This window comes from Mizuhopecten yessoensis, unplaced genomic scaffold, assembly GCF_002113885.1.
Source record: "Mizuhopecten yessoensis strain PY_sf001 unplaced genomic scaffold, ASM211388v2 scaffold6135_1, whole genome shotgun sequence".
Lineage (NCBI taxonomy): Eukaryota > Metazoa > Mollusca > Bivalvia > Pectinida > Pectinidae > Mizuhopecten > Mizuhopecten yessoensis.
This window is the reverse complement of record NW_018406397.1, coordinates 499499-519458: the sequence shown is the minus strand read 5'-3', so window position 1 is coordinate 519458 and position 19960 is coordinate 499499. Positions and strand designations below refer to the sequence as shown.

General features: G+C 36.9%; 1 protein-coding gene across 2 annotated transcripts in view; it reads right to left on the bottom strand.

Moving 5' to 3' along the window:
* Positions 1-561: 561 nt before the first annotated feature.
* Positions 562-19960, bottom strand: part of LOC110451539 (zyg eleven-related protein 1-like) — a 27068-nt gene continuing 7669 nt past the window's right edge. For both annotated transcript variants that reach the window (XM_021499616.1, XM_021499617.1), the window contains 12 exons: positions 18456-18602; positions 16544-16638; positions 14959-15091; positions 12090-12143; positions 10431-10610; positions 10246-10321; positions 9559-9632; positions 8089-8136; positions 6217-6287; positions 5360-5548; positions 4655-4752; positions 562-3592 (listed from right to left, as the gene is read on the bottom strand). In XM_021499616.1, the coding sequence (XP_021355291.1) occupies positions 3465-3592; positions 4655-4752; positions 5360-5548; positions 6217-6287; positions 8089-8136; positions 9559-9632; positions 10246-10321; positions 10431-10610; positions 12090-12143; positions 14959-15091; positions 16544-16638; positions 18456-18602 (1293 nt within the window). In that variant the 3' untranslated portion in view covers positions 562-3464. The remainder of the gene's footprint in view (positions 3593-4654; positions 4753-5359; positions 5549-6216; positions 6288-8088; positions 8137-9558; positions 9633-10245; positions 10322-10430; positions 10611-12089; positions 12144-14958; positions 15092-16543; positions 16639-18455; positions 18603-19960) is intronic.

Sequence of the window (19960 nt, the reverse complement as noted above, 5' to 3'; positions counted from 1 at the left end):
CCTTAACATCCCCAACAATTTTGAGCTCAATGGCACTAGTGGAACTGGAGAAGAAGTTTAAAATGTGTTTTTTAAGATTGTGGCCATCTTCGGATTTTGGACCGACCCGAAAAATAACAACACATGGTCATGAACTAGAATTGACCTTCTGCATTGCTCTGTTCCACCCTAGACTCCACTAGAATAATAAAATATGTCACAGGCACTTGTACACAGTTCATACAGACCTGTAGGATATAGACTGTCCATATTGTTTGCCATATATGGACACCATTAATACTGCATGCAACTTTTCGGTCAGGTCTATGCCACTTCGTGGAGACTTCAAAATTCAAAGTTAGGTCATGTGCAGTGTGTGTGAATACCCTATGTTGCCAAATATTGTTTTATGAATAAATGCCATGAATTTAAACTCCTTTGTTTGTTGTTGTTTCATAAATAGTCTATTATAATGATATGTTATAATTGTGTTTTAAGAACAGAATTTAGGGACATTATGAATTTATTTCATAAGAGGGATACATAACGTAGGCATTAACACCAACAATATTATACTTGTATGATATTTTTTTAATATGTAAAACAAACAAAATTATAAACAGATTCTGTACATTTGTAAAATGTATTGGGTGAATGACATGTGTAAATGAAATGTCAATATTTGTAAAATTTTCATTTCAACAAAAACAAAAGGAAACAAAACATTGATCAAAAACTTTATCGCAGTTTTGCTTAAATATTTAAAATATTTTCTTTGTTTTCCAAGTTGTTAGACTGTTAAGGAAATATTTATATACATAACCAATCATGAAATAACAAAAAAATCTAATTATCTGTAGCAAGATGAATTCTGCCCATCACATGGTGTTAAGGCACCAGAGAGCCATGATTGGCTAAAGTTAACCTGCAGCAGACAATTCGGATTTGTTTGTACATTTGATATATAATAATCAAAAGGAAACGCTCTAAAAATATATTTGTATACAAACAATTTCATATATTCGTAACCAATCGGAATGTGACTACCAGCTTACCGGTAATGCAATCTTCTGGGACATGATTTCCTAAAATATTGACCATTCAAGGTCATGTGACAAAATGTCGTTGATCACCGTTCAACACCTGAGAAAGGCACTCACCTTGAAAACTGAGAAATTATAAATTAAAAAAGCATTTCTCTTTTTACACTTTTCAAAAAAATGAGCAAATTGAGACCTGAATTGTGTAAACCTGCCAGATACTTCACTTTCACAGTATAAACCTTGGACATGACAACGTCAATGAAGTCACACAATAATTATAAATGGTGTCGTAGGTTTGTGACCTTGACATGCACTTATGGAATTTTGCCAACCTATGTGACTTTTCCAAAACTAAGGCAAAAGTTTGACCTTTACAGCTATTTCACCTAGACCACTAGACACAACACAGTACAGTGTAAATGCCCTTACCGACAACTGTACCTGTATCAACATGTGTCTGGTATGAATTTGTTGCACAGTCATAAACAATGGTTTTACTAACACACAATCATATTCTTACCCTTTGATATCAGTAAAGGCAGGTAACACCGACATTGTTAAAGGTATCAGATTCAATGATCAAGTAACCTATAAAAATTATCACAAATTCTATCACTTCAAAAAATCAATACATCAATATTTTATCATAGTATTTTTTTTCATGAAATCCATTTTTTTCGTTCAATCCAACTGAAATATACACATGCTACCTTCTGTACAGTGTATAACAGCTAGATTACTGGAACAGTATGAATTATCTCCCTTCATATTCACTGCTGTTCTAAATACTAGCTCATCGTACATGTCTCTCCCTCCGTCCCCTCTATCTTTTTCTCTCTTTATATATATATATACAGTAGAGTTTATACTTTTAACTTAAATTGATGGGTGATACGAAATCTAGATAAAAAGTCCAGGTTTCTACATAGCACTCTGTAAGATCAATGGAGAAAGATTTAACAGGCTTTAGCCAAGTGCACATATCCATTTATTGTTTTTTATCTGTAAATATTCAATAATGGAATTAACATATTTGAATACACAAAACTTCAGGTTGGTTATGACATATATCAACTGTTTCAAAATGGTCATAATACAGAATATATTTTGATGTATACACCTCACAAACATAACTGGGGGATCCATACACCTCACAAGTCATAAACAAAAAATATACCCATGTAAACACCTCAAAGTGTGGGTGATTTTCTCCCATCCTTTCACAAATCGTTCACACTTGAGTAAAATTTGACCAGTATCCTTGTAACATGTATCCAGACAACATGTTAAAACATTTAATTGTAGTATGGTCACTTGTATCAAATATCACAGTTCTACAATACACATATAATAGTTTGTGTCATTAAAAAAAAAAACCTTATACATGTACTTGGCCCGAACCAGTTATTGTGATGTCATCGCATTTGGTGAATTTCTATCATAAAATTCAATTGATTATTTGTCAATATCAATATCAAACTAGCATCACAATAACTGCTCCAATCCAAGCACGCCTAATTTGTTTTAAAAAGAAACATTAAAATGTTAAAAAACATTGAGCTTAACAGAGACAATGCATAGAAACAGTTAATTGAAATAAAACATAAACATGTACTACCGTAAACAAAGCTAATCACCGGAAGGTCAATGTCACTGTCAAAAGAAAGTCAGTGTCATTCTTGTTGACCAATGGCACTTTGAGATGGTTGGAATGTTTCATTGAACGTCAAACAAAAAGGTGAAATTAAATTATGATAATAATGAACTCACTTTGTCACAGAGCTCCAAAAAAATTCAGATCATGTAGTTCCTTTCTTGTAAAAAACTGCTTTCAACTTCGTTTAAAGTTTATTATATCAGATTGTCTATTTCTTTTGAAAATGTCTGCAGGTGTGTTTTAGTTTCCAGACTATCACATGGCTGATAGGGAACTAAGTCCCTTGATAGCAAAGACAGAACAGAAGCATGAATATGGTCTATTTTATGAATTACTTTTTACGTAGAATGTATAAAGCTGAGGTATATTGATCTCATCTAAAACTGAAACTGTCAACCTGGGACAGAGTACCAACACATGATTTGCAGTAAAATTTTAGATCTAAAGCCTCCTTAACATGTTTCATTCATCTCTTCCAATTATTTTTCTATTTGACCAGTTGACATTAGTATAACATAAATATCTCATTGAAGGGACATCATGGTAACATATTTTTTTTAAGACTTTTTTTTAAAATACTGCATGAATGTATGAGTTTCTTAATGGAAAATGACGGTTGGATTTCCCTGATACACATTGATGAAAATGTATAATTACTAATAAAAGAGGAGACTCCTGATCCAATCTGGTCAGACAGTTTAATCTTTAGTTAGTTGCATTAAATCTAATAGCTAAGCTTTTCCCAAGGCACTCTTCACAGTATCATCACTATCAGGAATGTCCTTTTAGCTAACGAGGTCCATCGTCATGACAGCCAACTCCAAAACCTCCGGGGTTGTCTCTGGGTCGTTTTTGATGGCCTCTATTATAGGAAGTCCACCTTCCATCTTCAACATCTGGCAGTATACATTTCCTGGAAGTATCACGACATTGTAATAGGCTGATTACCTTGTTGCTGCCAATATCGAAACATGCTTACATGTGTACAACAAAATCCAATTAATTAGTTTTCTACAGTAAAATGCTGAATACATAACTCAGGGGACTTAGTAACTATTTAACCATATTAAAAGATTTTGATCAAACAAACTTGAAAAGACCTAAGAAATTAGTTCTCTACTGAAAACATGTCTGTACCAATTAAATTCAATGGGACTTAACCCTTTCACCCCTATGTAACTTTAGTAGACTCTACCACACATTGATATAGATGGGTCCATTATGGTCTACAGTGGTGAAAGGGTTAATAAACACAAGCTCTCTATTGTAGACCAACAACTGATCGATCCCCAAAAGCTGACCAAACAAGTCTACAGTCCTGCTGTTCTGTTGTTCTAAATAAAAAGCTCCTTGTTCTCGATGAATAATGCTGAGATGTGTTCAGATATCAAAGGTGAAGGCCCTGGTTCTGGACTGATATAAACACAACTTAATTAGCATAAATCTAAGCAAAAAGTACAGCAGATATTGAAACCTTGGTCAAAGCTCACATTAAAGTGTAACGGAACACCAGATTTGTTTAGAAATTACTCAAGTGTTTCTTTATGGATTAACTGTTATCTGATAGTGTGATCTGCTGTCGACTACAGGCCTTTAGTTGTAGAAATGCAAACATGACAGGGTATATTGGAGGCACAGTAGTCTAGTGGTAGGATACCAGGCTGGTGACCGAAAGGTTGCGGGTTTGAGGCACAGCACTGTGTGGTATCCTTGAGCAAGATACTTTACTCCGCTTGTTCCAGTCTACTCAGCTGTAAATGAGTACGTGGTTGGGCAGTGCTAGAATTGTTAAATGCTAGCTCTGAGCCCCGAAAATGGCAGCACTGGCCATGGCTGTATGCTCCCCAGGGAGTTGAGAAAGATATTGGCCCTATAACCACGGATAATAATTTGTGAACGGCTTTGAGACGACCTACAAACAAGGTTGTGATAAAGCGGTATAGAAGAACCTCAAATTATTATTATTTATAATTACCTTCAGTTTTGATGAGATTACAGATAGACCAGATAGCTAGTAGCTGGGCCTCTGGGGTGTGACTTTTCTGGGCCATCTCCAGGAAGGACTGCAGGGAACTGTAACATGACACATACTAAATGAATTCTGTTGTACAAAGTACATAACCAGTTATTTTCAATATGACATTTTGTGGAAAATTCTAGTGACCATACAATTTTAATGTGTCTATGTGGAAGGTAGTCCTAACCAAAATGTGTTCACTCAAATTAATAACCTCCAACTGTAAAATTTCCCAATATGCACATAATACTGAGTATTTGTCTCACATGCAATGATTGAAAAAGATGTGCAAAGTAAATTACTCAGCAAAAAAAATGAAAAAGACTTTTGTGTCAGCCTTCCTCATTAAAAGGTGACACCATTTACATGCAGATATGACCATTACCAAGGTATCTATAAAATTATCAAAACGGGTGTAGGCTTAATGTAATGACAGTATATTTGTATGTATTAGTGGTCTAGTAACCTCTATTTCTTTCTATTTTTGCCAATAAATATGGCAAATTCAATATGTGGTATCTGGGTCATTGTATTTAAAGTATTAAAGCACAATCTCGAACAGGAGCGCCAATTCAACACTCAGTAAATAAACTTGGAACATTGCAGAGTAGAATTTTTGTCTGAGGTACGTAATATTTGTCTCCAGTATCAACCCTCACTGACCTATACACAGTTTCCATGTCGTTGGAGATGTCCCAGCGGTGGACAGCAGTCACAATCTTACACAGGACAGAAGAACGGTCAAGATTGTCCAGTATCCAGGCCTCCGGACCATCACTGACCAGGTAGGCCATCACACAGGCTGCTTTGTAATTAACCCCTACCTCCATTACTTTAGAATCTGCCAAGTCTCTGTGTCAAAAAATCGTTTAAAAATCAGAAATTAAAGAAACTTTTGATTACATAGGGACTAACTGAGATCGTTTTTGACGCAAATTCCGTTCTTATTAAAGTTAGGAATATCTTATTTTGAAATCAGGCGGTAATCTGGAACTAAATCAGAGGGGGCGTGGTGGTGGAAATTGCCAAATTCTGCCAATCATTGGACAGGATTCGGCTGATGACTGCGAGCAATTCTGTGATAACAATAGGAGTAGACCTACTGAAGTAGTTCCAACCTAAACAGCGACATAACATCTAAGAAAATTTAAGCAAAGAAACGAGAAATCATTTCCCAAATATAAAGACACAAAGGCCTATCAGGTAAAAAACCAGTTTGTCGTTTTTTTATGTCACATTTTCGGGTATAAATCCTGGCAGACCTGCAAATGTTTATGCAGGCTGTGAAAGGCTTTGTCAAGAATCGCCTGAAAGCAGCATCAGATTACTAGGTCTACCACCCGTTCTTCCGTTTGTATCGCAATAAACGAATGTGGCCTACACAACTTTTCCAGAATATTCTCAAGGATCCAAAGTCTATTCAGAACTTTATTTGGAAAATTATTTCAGGCAAAAAAGGACTCAAAAAGTTAAGTTTTGAGTACATGTTCTAAATCCATATTTCAGTTTTGGGCCCATACCTTATAATCACAATCATATCCTCGTTTTTTAGTAATTCCTTCCTTAGCTCGGAGAACATCGACACATTCACCTGTCAACAAACCACAAAATACACTACAATAAGTGAAAACAATTCCTAAGACATGATGGTACTTGGCAATTTTTTTAAATGAAACACAACTTGACAGAGTAGAACAAAAAGAATTGACTGTAACAAACTTTAAAAATTACAATTTGTATTTTTTAAGAAATAAAGAAAAGGAAAATGGATCCATTGCTCAGTGGTTTTGTGTCAATCAAAATTTATGATGTATGTTATCGTGACAGGGTATATTGGAGGCTTAAAGGGGCTATTTAGTCAAATAACACTATGTAAATCGATTAGATACTGAAGATATATACATCTGTACGAAACTCTACGTAGTTGATAATGACATCACCTGAAGCAAATATCCAGTGTGGTCAGTTTTTCTGTTGGGAAATATTGCTACAACCAAAATAGTGCAATATCTGGGCCTTTCAATGAGAAGTAAACATGCACAGTACTATGCTGTCCACTGACAACACAGTGTCAGTGAGTCTGATTTCGCCCATAACACATGTTTGTTGCTTTGTATTCACACAATACATCGCAAGCAATATTAAACAAGAGGCCCATAGGGCCTGTATCGCTCACCTGGATATCTAAGCGATCATGGCAAAATATTCTCCAAATGAGATCCAAGGGAATATGCCAGACCCCAAGGCCAATCCTTGTAGTATATATATATCTGTTTTTTTTTCATGCCCAGCAATTTTATGTATGGTTATAGGGTGGGGATCTCAACTGTTTCCAAGCTGTGACTCAGAAACTAGGTCCCTACGGTTGTGGGCAGACCCCTATTCCAACAATGCTTTAGAGGTTTTACACGGCGAAAAACTTTTGACAGGCGTCGCAGTCGGCAAAATCATATCCGATTGAAAAAAGGCCGACCAGCGGCCTCTCATGTTATGGGAGTAGGCAGACCCCAGGATCAATTCTAATATCATGACTGCATTTGTCTCTTTTTGCCCAATATTTGTATATATAGTTTTGGGGTGGGGATCTTAACCATTTCGAAGTTATGACCCAGGGGTTAAGTCTCCAAGGGTGGGGCAGTCCCCAAGGCCATCCTGGAAGCATATGTGCATTCATCTCTTTATACTCAGCAATTGTCTATATGGTTATAGGGTGGGGATCTCAACTGTTTCCAAGCTGTGACTCAGAAACTAGGTCCCTACGGTTGTGGGCAGACCCCTACTCCAACAATGTTAGAGGTTTTCCACGGCGAAAAACTTTTGACAGGCGCCGCGTAACCTGAGGTCCCCACCCCTTAGCCCGGGGGGTCGGCCCCACCATTTGTACAATTTTGAATCCCTGCATCCCATGAATGCTTTTGATTTAATATGATGGATATCCAGTGCATAGTTCTACAGAAGAAGTCGTTTGTAGAAATATAGAAAAATTACCCCTTTTTGGCCATGCCCCTCAGCCCCCTGGGGGGTCAGCCCAATCATTTGTACAATTTTGAATCCCCACCACCTAGGGATGCTTCCAGTCAAATATGGTTGATATCCATCTCTTTATTCCAGAGAAGAAGTCGCTTAAAGACATATAGCCAAATTGCCCCCTTTTTGCCCCGCCCCTCAGCCCCCTGGGGGGTCAGCCCCACCATCTGTACAATTTTGAATCCCCACCACCTAGGGATGTTTCCAGTCAAATCAGTGGTTAAGAAGAAGAAGTCGTTTAATGATGAATTTGATGGACGGACGACGGACGACGGACGACGGACGCCACGGTATGGCATAAGCTCACCTTGGTCCTTCTGACCCGGTGAGCTAAAAATGACAGATTAAAAAAATCATTTTCTTACCATGACACCAAGCAGACCTTTCACAAATGATTCATCATGTTTTTTGTTCTAGAAAACAGAAAACAAACTGCATATTATAAATAAGACAAGAGGGCCTGTATTGCTCACCTGAAGATATATATATGCAATCATGACAAAAGATCCTCAATGAAAGTAGTATGGCAAAAAAAAAGTCTCATGGATAGGGCCCTGTGTCAATCTTGCAAGCATATGTGTATCCAAATCTTCAAGCTTAGCAACTGGATATATTATATCAGAGTTAGGGTCTCAAAGGTTTTCAAGTTATGACCCCATGACTAAGTCCCTAAGGATTTGGCCAGACCCCAGAATTAAATCATTTGTTTTGGCCCTGTCCCTTAACCCCTTAGGGATCAGCCCTTCAACTGGTAAAACTTGAATCCCTACCACCTTGGAATGTTTCCAACCAAATACCATTGATAAGTTGCAGAGTAGAAGCTACAAAGCAATATGGCCAAAGTATCCATTTTGGCTCCTCCTTCAGCCTCTCCATTTGTACAATTCTGAATCTCCACCACCTGAGAATGCTTCCAACCAAATCTGGTTGACACTCATCTGTTAGTTCCAGAGAAGAAGTTGCTTTCCATATAGCTAAATTTCCCCTTTTTGGACCCGCTCGTCAGCTCCTGAAGGGGCCAGTCCCTCCATTTGTACACTTTTGAATACTAACCATGTGAAAATTCGTCCAGTCAAATATGGTTGATATCCATCTCTTAGTTCCAAAGAAGAAGTCGCATAAAGCAATAATGCCAAATTACCCCCAAATGGTCCCTCCCTGCAGCCACCTCTTTGTACATTTTTAAATCCCCACCACCTGAAAATGCTTTCAACCAAATGTAACTGATATCCTATCCTAAGTTCCAGAGAGGAATTCCTTAAATCAATACATGTATGATCAAATTCCCCCTTTTCTGCCCGCCTCTTAGCCTACTGGAGGGTCAGCCCCTCAATTTGTACAAATTTGAGTCCCCACTACATAAAATTGCTTCCAGTCAAATATGGTTGATATCAACTCTCAGTTTCAGAGAAGAAGTCGCTTAAAGTAATAAGTCAAATTACCCTCTATTGGTCCCTCCCCTCTGCCACCCAACAACACCTGCATTTGTACATTAATCAAATCCCCACCACCTGAGAATGCTTTTAACCAAATATAATTGATGTCCTAATCTCAGTTTAAGAGAGAAAGTCATTTAAGTCAATATAGCCAAATTATCCCCTTTTAGCCGTGCCCCTCAGCTCCTTAAGGGGTCAGCCTCTTGATTTGTAAAATTCTTGAATCGGTTCTGAAGATGAAAATGTTAGAAGAAATAATTGACGGACAGATGATAGATGCCACGATTTGGCATAATTATATAAATAGAAAATAAATTCAAACTGTGAAACAGAGTTGTATTAACGTGGGTATATTCTGATGTAACCGAGCCTAATATTTTGTATAAACTAGTGTCTGACCTTTATGCACTCGAGGAACAAATGGAGGGCATCTGGTACAGCCAGGAATCGCATGCAATTAGAAGGCTCTTCATCTGTAGATGGAAATATACACAAAAATATGGTTACCGCAAAGTGGTACTACATAAAACGCCTGCAACACGTAGAATGAGCAGTTGTATGCATCATTAAACAAGAGGCCCAGAGGGCCTGTATCGCTCACCTGGATAATAAAGCAACCATGAAAAGATTTACCTCCAATTCCCCTATTGGGCTCTGCCCTTCTTCCCCAAGACGGGACACGCCATCAATTTATACAAAATTGAGTCCCCTTTACTCAAAGATGCCGTAAACAAAATTTGGTTAAAATTCCTCTAATCAACTGAAGGAGAAGGATATTGAAGATTTATCTAAATGTCCCCTATTGGGCCCCATCACTCTGCCCCAAGGGGGGCTACACCCTACATCTACACATTATTCATTTAAAATCTAAAGAACAGCACGTTGGAGGATGAAGGGGGCGGGACCCTTCGGGCCAGGTAAGCTAAAAATTGTGGTGTTGAATCATTTGATTTAAAAAATAATTTATAACTTTTGAAGATTTTGATTAATACAACTCCTTTTATTTCACTGACCAAAGAGACACCAGTAACTATAACTGTTAAATTAAATACAAAATACTTGACCTTTGACCTAACCAAAACTCACCTGTCAGTCCCCACAGACACTGCCATGGTAAAATGGTACAGTTGGTTATTTTCCTTCTGGCTACTGACAGAAGGAACTGGAATAAAAACAATTACAAATGTTTAGAATAGAATTTTCTAATTTCTTTTTTACAGAACGATATGACTTTAACTTATGTCATAGCCCTACATTTTTCTGTACATTACCTCTATGAATCCCTGTTGCCCTAAGAAGTCCCTAGTTTCATGGTCGTCACAGTCAATAGCAGTTCTCATCAGACCCATGGCATAGGTCTCAAAGTTATGACCCATATAGGCAGTGTCCTCAGAGTTACAGAACTTGTCCAACACACTCTTTATGTACCGCTTCATACTGTAGCAGTATTTCTGGAAAACATTTTAATTAATACATGAATACACAACAAATGTAGGAAAATTCTATAATAAGGTATTTTCGGACCCATTAGAGAAAATATATTCCAACAACTAGCTATGCACAACAAGCAATAGAAATTGTATTTATATAACACAGATGTGTCAATTTTTTTTATAATACAACAACAATGAAAAATTTGTTTGATACAGTTTCTGTGCCAAAGATATTATTTGCATTCAATTAATTTTTACAAATAGGATATATCAAGATTTACTACCAATCTGCATCTTTTAAACATTTTAACCTTTTATTTCAAGTTTGATATATCCCATTTTTGTGAGTGTCTATTTTTAGTATTGTTTGGCCCTGGGTTACTCAGATTGTTGATTGGCCGCAAAACAAAACAAATCAGGACAATATATCTATGTATTTGCCTTTATCAATAAACCTAAATAAAACAACATTTGTAACAAGAGGCCCAAGGGGCCTCAACAGCTCATCTGCTAAATTTGTTTTTATATGAAACAGACAAATATATTTCAAGAACATATTTGGACCAATTGAGATTAACACACCCTTCACTTATACAAAGTTGAATCCTCTCGGTCCCATGATGCTCCAGACCAATCTAGATTAAAATCCCTTTACTGAAGGTCAAGAAATAGGATTTTGAAGATTTACCTAAAGGACTAGGGGCGTTAAGGGTCATTTCTGGCCTCAATAGGGATTTAGAATTAGTTGTTAAATTCGTAATCTGGAATAAATGAGTTACGTAAATATGAAATTTCAAATTCATTCAACAACTTGTTTAGGAGATATGGCATTACAAAGAGACACATAAACCTGCATTTTCGTAATAAAATGCGTGAATATCGTCTGTTTTGCACTATTTGGTTGAAAATTTGCTATTTGAAGGAAACTAACTAAACGCTCTTCAAATTTTGAAAGCCTTTGCATGCAACAAATAAATAGATATTTGACATGCTCAAACATTGTCATACCAGTGTTCATTGGTAGAAAGGAATTTCTGTTTGTTACATGCGGAGGCTTTCATTTCTGCATGCTAACTGTCCAAAAACACCATATTTTGGCAATTTCTGCATCGCAACGCAATTTTGTTGCTATGGTAGGGCATATACGCATGCGCAATGGAAAAAATTTCACCAAGAAATATAGCCCGCATTAACCAATAAGACGTTTATAACAGAAATTGGTAAATAAATTCAATTAGAAATTTTTACTTCTTATGAGGCCAAAATTGACCCATAACGCCCCAAGTCCTTTCCCTGATTGGGCCCTGCCTCTCTATTTCCAGAGAGGCCACACCCATCATTTATACAAAAAAGATTCCCCTTAGCCTAGCAATGCTCCACACCAAATGTCAAAATCCAGTTAGGCATTTTAGTGAAAAGTTGACACGCAGGGCACAGCATAAGCTCACGTGCCCTTCGGGCAGGGAGCAAAAAACAGAAGGAAAAGTTTGGACTCACAGCATCGTTGGGCAGCTTTAACTTGCCAAAGATCTTCAGGCAAGAGGCTATGGGCTGCAAAAAACAATTGTTACAGTTTTTGTCTTAAATCTTAAATCAATGTGACTTTCTGTAGATCAATATCAATATATTACATCACTTAGACTTCGAGGGTGTTGATAGGTCACTTTCGGGTTAATCTGGGCAGAAGTGCTAATTGTAACAGATATTATTAAGTAGTCCCTAAAACCACCCTATCCACAATCCCAAAAGATGTTGTTTGTAGCAGCTGCACTTTTGCCAAACAAAATTTCAATGGGCCATTAGTACTGAACTTATAGCTGTAAATGATTTAGCCAATTAATGACCAAAGCAGTCATCTTGAATACTGAAACCTTAAAGTCAGTCATTTGATGTAAAGTATACCAGTGTATGTATCCATTCTATAACAAGAGGCCCATGGGCCTTAATGGTCACCTGAGTTCTGATATTTTGTTTTTGAAATATGACTGACACAAACATTGGATTATATTAAACGAGAGCATCAGTGGAACTGATGTATGCTCCCTGAAAACAACTTTATTGGAGGCTTTTCCTGTTCGTGAATTTTGCATTTGGTTAGATTTATGACACATATTGGTAAAAAATATGTTCAAATGGGGAGTTTGGAAGAAGAAAAATAATGTTTTAATGCTTTACATACATGTACATAGGTGTCTGACACAAAGCATATGCTTCAGCTATGAAATATGAAGGCATGTTTTACTGATAATTTATGTATTCTACTATAAGCACTGATAGTTATGTGTCTATGAATATTTTGGCATTTTAAATTTTGTGGGAGATAGTCAGAATTCAAAGATAGGCTTTTTTAAATTTCATTTCATGAAATGGTAAGAAAGCTGACAGACAAAAAGAAATTCTATTTTTTATTATTCTTTATATATTCAACGGAAAGAGATGTGATGATTTTTTAAACTTCCCTTTGTAAAGTAAACAAATGAGAATGTTTGTAAAAGCATAAGGAATAACTATAAAACCATGTTAGAGTTTCCACTGTTAACTTTAATGAGACTGATTCTTAAGTTGCCCAAACAAAGTTTTTAAGTTGACCAATCGAAGTTTGGAAGACTAATTATTTTTGCCCCGTTTCTTATTATTATAATTCTTCCTCTTCTTCTTTCATAATCTTAGTTTAACTGCAGGCAAAGTTATGCTCCGGACAAGATATTTTAGCAAAAGGCGATAACTCTATTATAAAGGGGCTGCAGATCCTAAATACGGTACAGTGCACATCACCTTAGTGTGACTGATGTGCACACCAACATTTATCCTAGCTTAACTGCAGGCAAAGTTATGCTCCGCTAGTTGGGAAAGGGCACTAACGCTGTAACTAAGGGGTTGTGGGCCCTGAATTCGGTACTGTGCACATGACATTAGTATGACTGATGTACACACCAAGTTTCATGATCCTACCTTTAATGGGGGCAAATCTATTGACACGACATTTTAGCAAAGGACAACAAAGGGCAATAACTCTATAAATAAGGGGTTGTGGGTCACTGGACATAGTGCACATCGTCTTAGTACGAGTGATATATATACACCACAAGTTTCATGATCCTTGCTTAAATGTGGGTAAAGTTATGCTCCGGACATGAAAAGGACAGATGGACAGATTAAGCGTCAACTATATGCTCCCCCAAAACATTTTCGGGGAGCATAAAAACACCAGAACTGCCTTATTCATTGTCTAGCATGCAGATTTAAGACTAGAGAGTATTTGATTCTAGCATGTCTGGGTCAATTTTTTTTAGCACCTCCTACTCCTCATTCTGGGCCCCACCCTTCAGCCCCTTGGGGTTGGTTACGGTTAAATATTCATAGCATCTACCATCCTCTCATGCATATATACAATGTAATTCCAACCGGTTTTGAATTTCAAACTGAAAATGAACTAAAATACCCAAATGTATAATTTCCCTACTTTCCTTGAAATTTAAGCCAATTTAACCACTTTTGGCCCTAGCCCTCAGAGCCCCTACATAGGATGGAGTACAATGTATTATCTCTATGTATCAATGTCGCAAGAATGGAGTTTAACAGGAACCTAAGCATGGAATCTAAAATCCCACGTTCAAAACAGTAATATATGGATTATAATCAACCAGCTATTACCATATTGATTTGCATAATTTTGGTTTTTAATGACGTGCTGTTACATAAATAGAGGATCTTACAGGAGTGTTCATGTCATATTGAATTTATTAAACGAGTTAAATTATTTGATATGACACGAGCCTTTAGGCTTCTATTTATCACATATTAAGAATCATAATTTGAAAAAAAAAATTACAAATGCAATTATGTATTTTCAGCTGACTCCACATACATCAAAACCAAAGGTCTCTGATCATAATATTGTTGTTCCGCTTATGGACAAAGTTGACCCAGTTTATTATTTTAATAATGAACAAATTTAATTGGAATTAGAAAAAAATAAAATAATCATTTCTAATTCATTTAGAACAATAGTATATGTATGATGTTATATAGTAAATAAAAGCAGTACTCGTAGTGGCGAAGGAATATGATCTCACGGTTTTGACCAATCACAGCTCCTTTAGGTTTAACTACACGTGTGTAATACCATATTTATGACATGGCCGTATGACACAGTAAAATGGGTCAGTTATGTGATAAAAGCATTTCTAGCCTTGCTTACTGCTTACATATTTCATGGTAATCTTTTCCTTTTTCTTAATAATTCCTTTATGTGTTTCCCTCTATATATCACGAAACCTCTATATAATGCCAAAATTCTGATGGACAAATAATGTCAGTGCATCAGAGTTTTACATATACATCTGAAAAGGGTAAAAGAAATTACCTTCTTATTTGAAGAATTGTTTAAACAAGAAATGTTTGTTTCCAGAAGCCTTGCACAAAGGGACTGTCCAAGACTGGCTCTAATGCTGATTATCGATGGCATATCCCTTACCAATAACTGAGCAATACATGAACTGAAAAAAGAAAACATTTAATTACATCTCTTTATGTCTTGAAATTAATTTGTTGTAGGACCTGTTTAGAAGGACAAAATTCAACCTTAACAATAAACAAAAGCTCCCAGAGGGATCTTGGCGCCCACCATTGTACCATCTTCATTAGTTTTTTGTCAGTTCGATCTTTTCTCCTCTTTTCTTTTATCTGTTTGATCGAGTCCTGTTAACAGTAAATGCACCTTGAGGTAACTTTTGATCTAAACTTAATACTGCTGTGTATAAAATACAAAATCAAAATATAACATGCACAACGAGGGATCAAGGGGAACCTACATATCAAATTTGAGAAAGATCCCTCAAGTAATATTCCTGAGAAATAGTACATGTACTAACAAACCTTCAATGTCAAAAATCGAAGATGGCTGTCAGTTGGCCATTTTGTTTATCTGATCATTCTCAAAATTAAACATGCACAACTACAGACCTAGGGGAGCCTACAAAACAAACTTGGGAAAGATCCCTCCAGTTCTTCCTGAGAAATAGCGATAACAAACCTTCAATGTCAAAATCCAAGAAAGGCTGCCTGTCGGCCATGTTGTTTATCCGATCAGTCCCAAAAGTTGCCCTGCACAACTAGGGACCAAGGGGAACCTACGTATAATTTGATCCCTTTGGTACTTCCTGAATAATAGCAATAACAAGAATTGTTTAAGGATGGACGACGGACCACGGACGCAGGGAGATTTGAATAGCCCATCATTAGATGATGGTGGGCTAAAAATGTACAATGTTACAGTGACCCTACTCTGCTGTCCTAGACTTACCAAACGAATGGCCTAACAACAATGTGTCTGTCTAACTGTGCCGGCCTCCAAGCAATGTGTCTGTCTGACTTGTCTGACCTACAAGCAATGTGTCTGTCTGACTGTCCTAACTTACAAGCAATGTGTCTGTCTGACTTGTCTGACCTACTAGCAATGCATCTGTCTGACTTGTCTGACCTACTAGCAATGTGTCTGTCTGACTTATCTGACCTACTAGCAATGTGTCTGTCTGACTGTCCTAACTTACAAGCAATGTGTCTGTCTGACTTGTCTGACCTACTAGCAATGTGTCTGACCTACTAGCAATGTGTCTGACTTACCAGCAATGTGTCTGTCATGACCTACCAGAGAGCTGTCTGCCTGTCAGTCTGTCTGTCCTTCATGTGTTTGTCCTGACTTACCAGCATGCTGTCTGCCTGTCTGTCTGTTCTAGTTATGTCTGTGTGTCCTTGTTATGTCTGTGTGTCCTTGTTATGTCTGTGTGTCCTTGTTATGTTTGTCTGTACTGACTTACCAGCAACCTGTCTGTCTGTCTATCTTGACTTTGAGGCATGCATGCTGTCTGTCTGTCTGTCCTGACTTACCAGCCAACTGTCTGTCTGTCTATCTTGACTTTAAGGCATGCTGTCTGTCTGTCCCGACTTACCAGCCAACTGTCTGAACAGCCTCAATGCTAGGATGCAGGTGAATTATCCTCAGTAAATATTCAATCAACACTGGAGTCTTTCTATCTAGGGCAACCTATGAGAAGAAGAAATAAACATCTAAATTTTTATTTGTACAGTTTTGTTAAGATACATTTACTGATCGGATAATTTTTTGGGATAAGGCTATATGGTGTACGTATTCACATGTGATCAGGACAATAAGGTCAAATGCATACAGACTTACCAGTATCATATTCGGAAAACCCCATGAATAAGGTTTGTTTTTATTATGATACAAATGTATCGCTAACTACCTGCCTAATGATATCATATTATACTCTAAATTTAGAATTAAATCACAATTAGATACATTTATCAACATAGATGGTGTATGCATCCTATCTGGCCCTAAAAATGTGTAATTATTGCAAATACATGTACATGTATACATACACTTTTTACAACTATGAAACAAGTAATTGCTCTTGCTTGACTTTTCGCACTCTAGCTAATTAATACCCGATCATAAGGAAGACTCTGGTATGACTATATACGCACTGCGTCTGCCGATGCACTAGCCAAGACGCACCTCATGCACCGTATCCAATCAACATCCTGTGATTGCTAATGTACCACTTGCCAAACCCTACACAGGTCGATAAGAGGGACACACTAGCCAAGACAATACCTGTATATAGTACTCTAACCTTATTTTACTGGTCTCCTCTCCAAAACTTTCCCGCTTCCTTTACACCAACTATGATCTGCTATAACTTCTGCCTTATATACTACTCCTCTGATATATATGGGAAGCTTGAAGGCCTCTTTGTGGCTAATCAATCCCAGTGATCACAGTGTTTGAATCAAATGCATACAATAATCCTATCCAATGAAGCTTTGAATTGACATTGACAAACATGGAAGTAAGTTGACCACAGCAAGTAAGTCTTCTACACCTATAAACAACATTTGCAGAACATCGTCAACCAAGTGTGATACAATACGGTTATACCCATGTGATATGATGTTGATGGATTATCCAAATAACTGTTGCAACAATAACTGTGGTTTTTCTGATAATTTAGCTGTGTTTAGTCATCAGCACAAAATAGAGCAAATCAGTGCAACCTTTTTTTGAAAGGTATTTCTTAAATGAGAATATTCAGTACAGACAGGTCGAGTCAAGATCAATTGTACAGACAGGTCGAGTCAAGATCAATTGTACAGACAGGTCCAGTCAAGATCAATTGTACAGACAGGTCGAGCCAAGATCAATTGTACAGACAGGTTGAGTCAAGACCAATTGTACAGAGAGGTCCAGTCAAGATCAATTGAACAGACAGGTCGAGTCAAGATCAGTTGTACAGACAGGTCCAGTGAAGATCAATTGTACAGACAGGTCGAGCCAAGATCAATTGAACAGACAGGTCGAGGCAAGATCAGTTGTACAGACAGGTCCAGTGAAGATCAATTGTACAGACAGGTCGAGCCAAGATCAATTGTACAGACAGGGCCCGTCAAGATCAGTTGTACAGACAGGCCCAGTCAAGATCAGCTGTACAGACAGGTCCAGTCAAGATTAATTGTACAGACAGGTCCAGTCATGATGAATTGTACAGACAGGTCCAGTGAAGATCAATTGTGCAGACAGGTCCAGTCAAGATCAATTGTGCAGACATGTCCAGGTAGAGAGCTTTACAATTAGGCCCTTAAATAATTATCAGCTATTTTTTTCATATTGTAAGGATTTCAGTACTGTAAAAATAATTTTATATACATCCCTTTAATACACATTTCATTTTTCTACAAACAAATAACTGCATTAGGGCATTTGATATCAACATTACTTGAAGTAAAGAGTATTTTACCCTGACACAAACACATGTTATAAATTATTAACAATATATGTACCTTCTTTTTAGTCAGGTAATTTCGGCCAGCTGTTGTCTCCCGGACAAACGATGTAAGTGATTGCAAAACAGACAGCACCATCCCACTGTTCTCTTTGTACACATCCACGGCTAGCACCAAATTCTCAAGTATCTCAAAACAGGTAAACTGTGGATAAACGACAGGTATATTAATAAACCAGGTAAACAACAACAACAACCGGTAAACTATGGATAAACAACAGGAACATTAAAAATACAGGTAGACCACCACAACAGGTAAACTATGGATAAACAACAGGTGTATTAATAATACAGGAAAACAACAACAGGTAAACTATGGACAAACAACAGATACATTAATAATACAGGAAAACAACAACAGGTAAACTATGGGTAAACAACAGGTATATTAATAATACAGGTAAACAACAACAGGTAAACTATGGATAAACAACAGGAACATTAAAAATACAGGTAGACCACCACAACAGGGAAACTATGGATAAACAACAGGTGTATTAATAATACAGGCAAACAACAACAGGTAAACTATGGATAAACAACATGTATATTAATAATACAGGTAAACAACAACAGGTAAACTATGGACAGACAACAGATACATTAATAATACAGGAAAACAACAACAGGTAAACTATGGATAAACAACATGTATATTAATAATACAGGTAAACAACAACAGGTAAACTATGGATAAACAACAGGTATATTAGAAATACAGGTAAACAACCACAACAACAGGTAAATTATGGATAAACAACAGGTACACTGATAATTCAGGTAGACAACTACAACAGGTAAATTGGATAAATGACAGATACAATAATAATACAGGTAAACGACCACAACAGCTAAACTGTGGATAAACGACAGATACATTAATGATACAGGTAGACCACCACAACAGGTTAACTGTAGATAAGTGACAGGTATATAAATAATACAGGTAAACAACGACAACAGGTAAACTGTGGATAAACGACAGGTATATAAATAATACAGGTAGACAACCACAATAGCCTCATTTATCACAGATTTTCCATTTTTCTTGATAACCCTGCTAAATCCTTTTGTATCTATGTTGAAATTACTAGTAGAGGAAAACCTATACCTACATCAAATTCCCAGCTCATGTATATCTGGATGTAGAATAATCATTCTCATCACCTCCTCCTCAACCTTGAGTCAAGGAAGGTAAACTTTACTAAAACAATGGCCAAAAAAACAATCACGTCAAAGTAACAAATTCCTAATTAATGCAACTGCAATTGAAATAAGATTAATTTTTGTTACAATCTTGTACTCCTTTGTGGACTATTTCTCTATGCATTTACAAAACATTGTTTAGGGTTTTCTCAGAATATCAACAATGACAATCTACAATCAATAATCATAATTGGCATGCCTATCTAATCAATCTCTGAAAACATTAACAGTGATGTTTTAAAATGTTTTGATTGTAAGTCGATCTCACCTGCTCGGCTGGTACATTTTCCCAGGTGA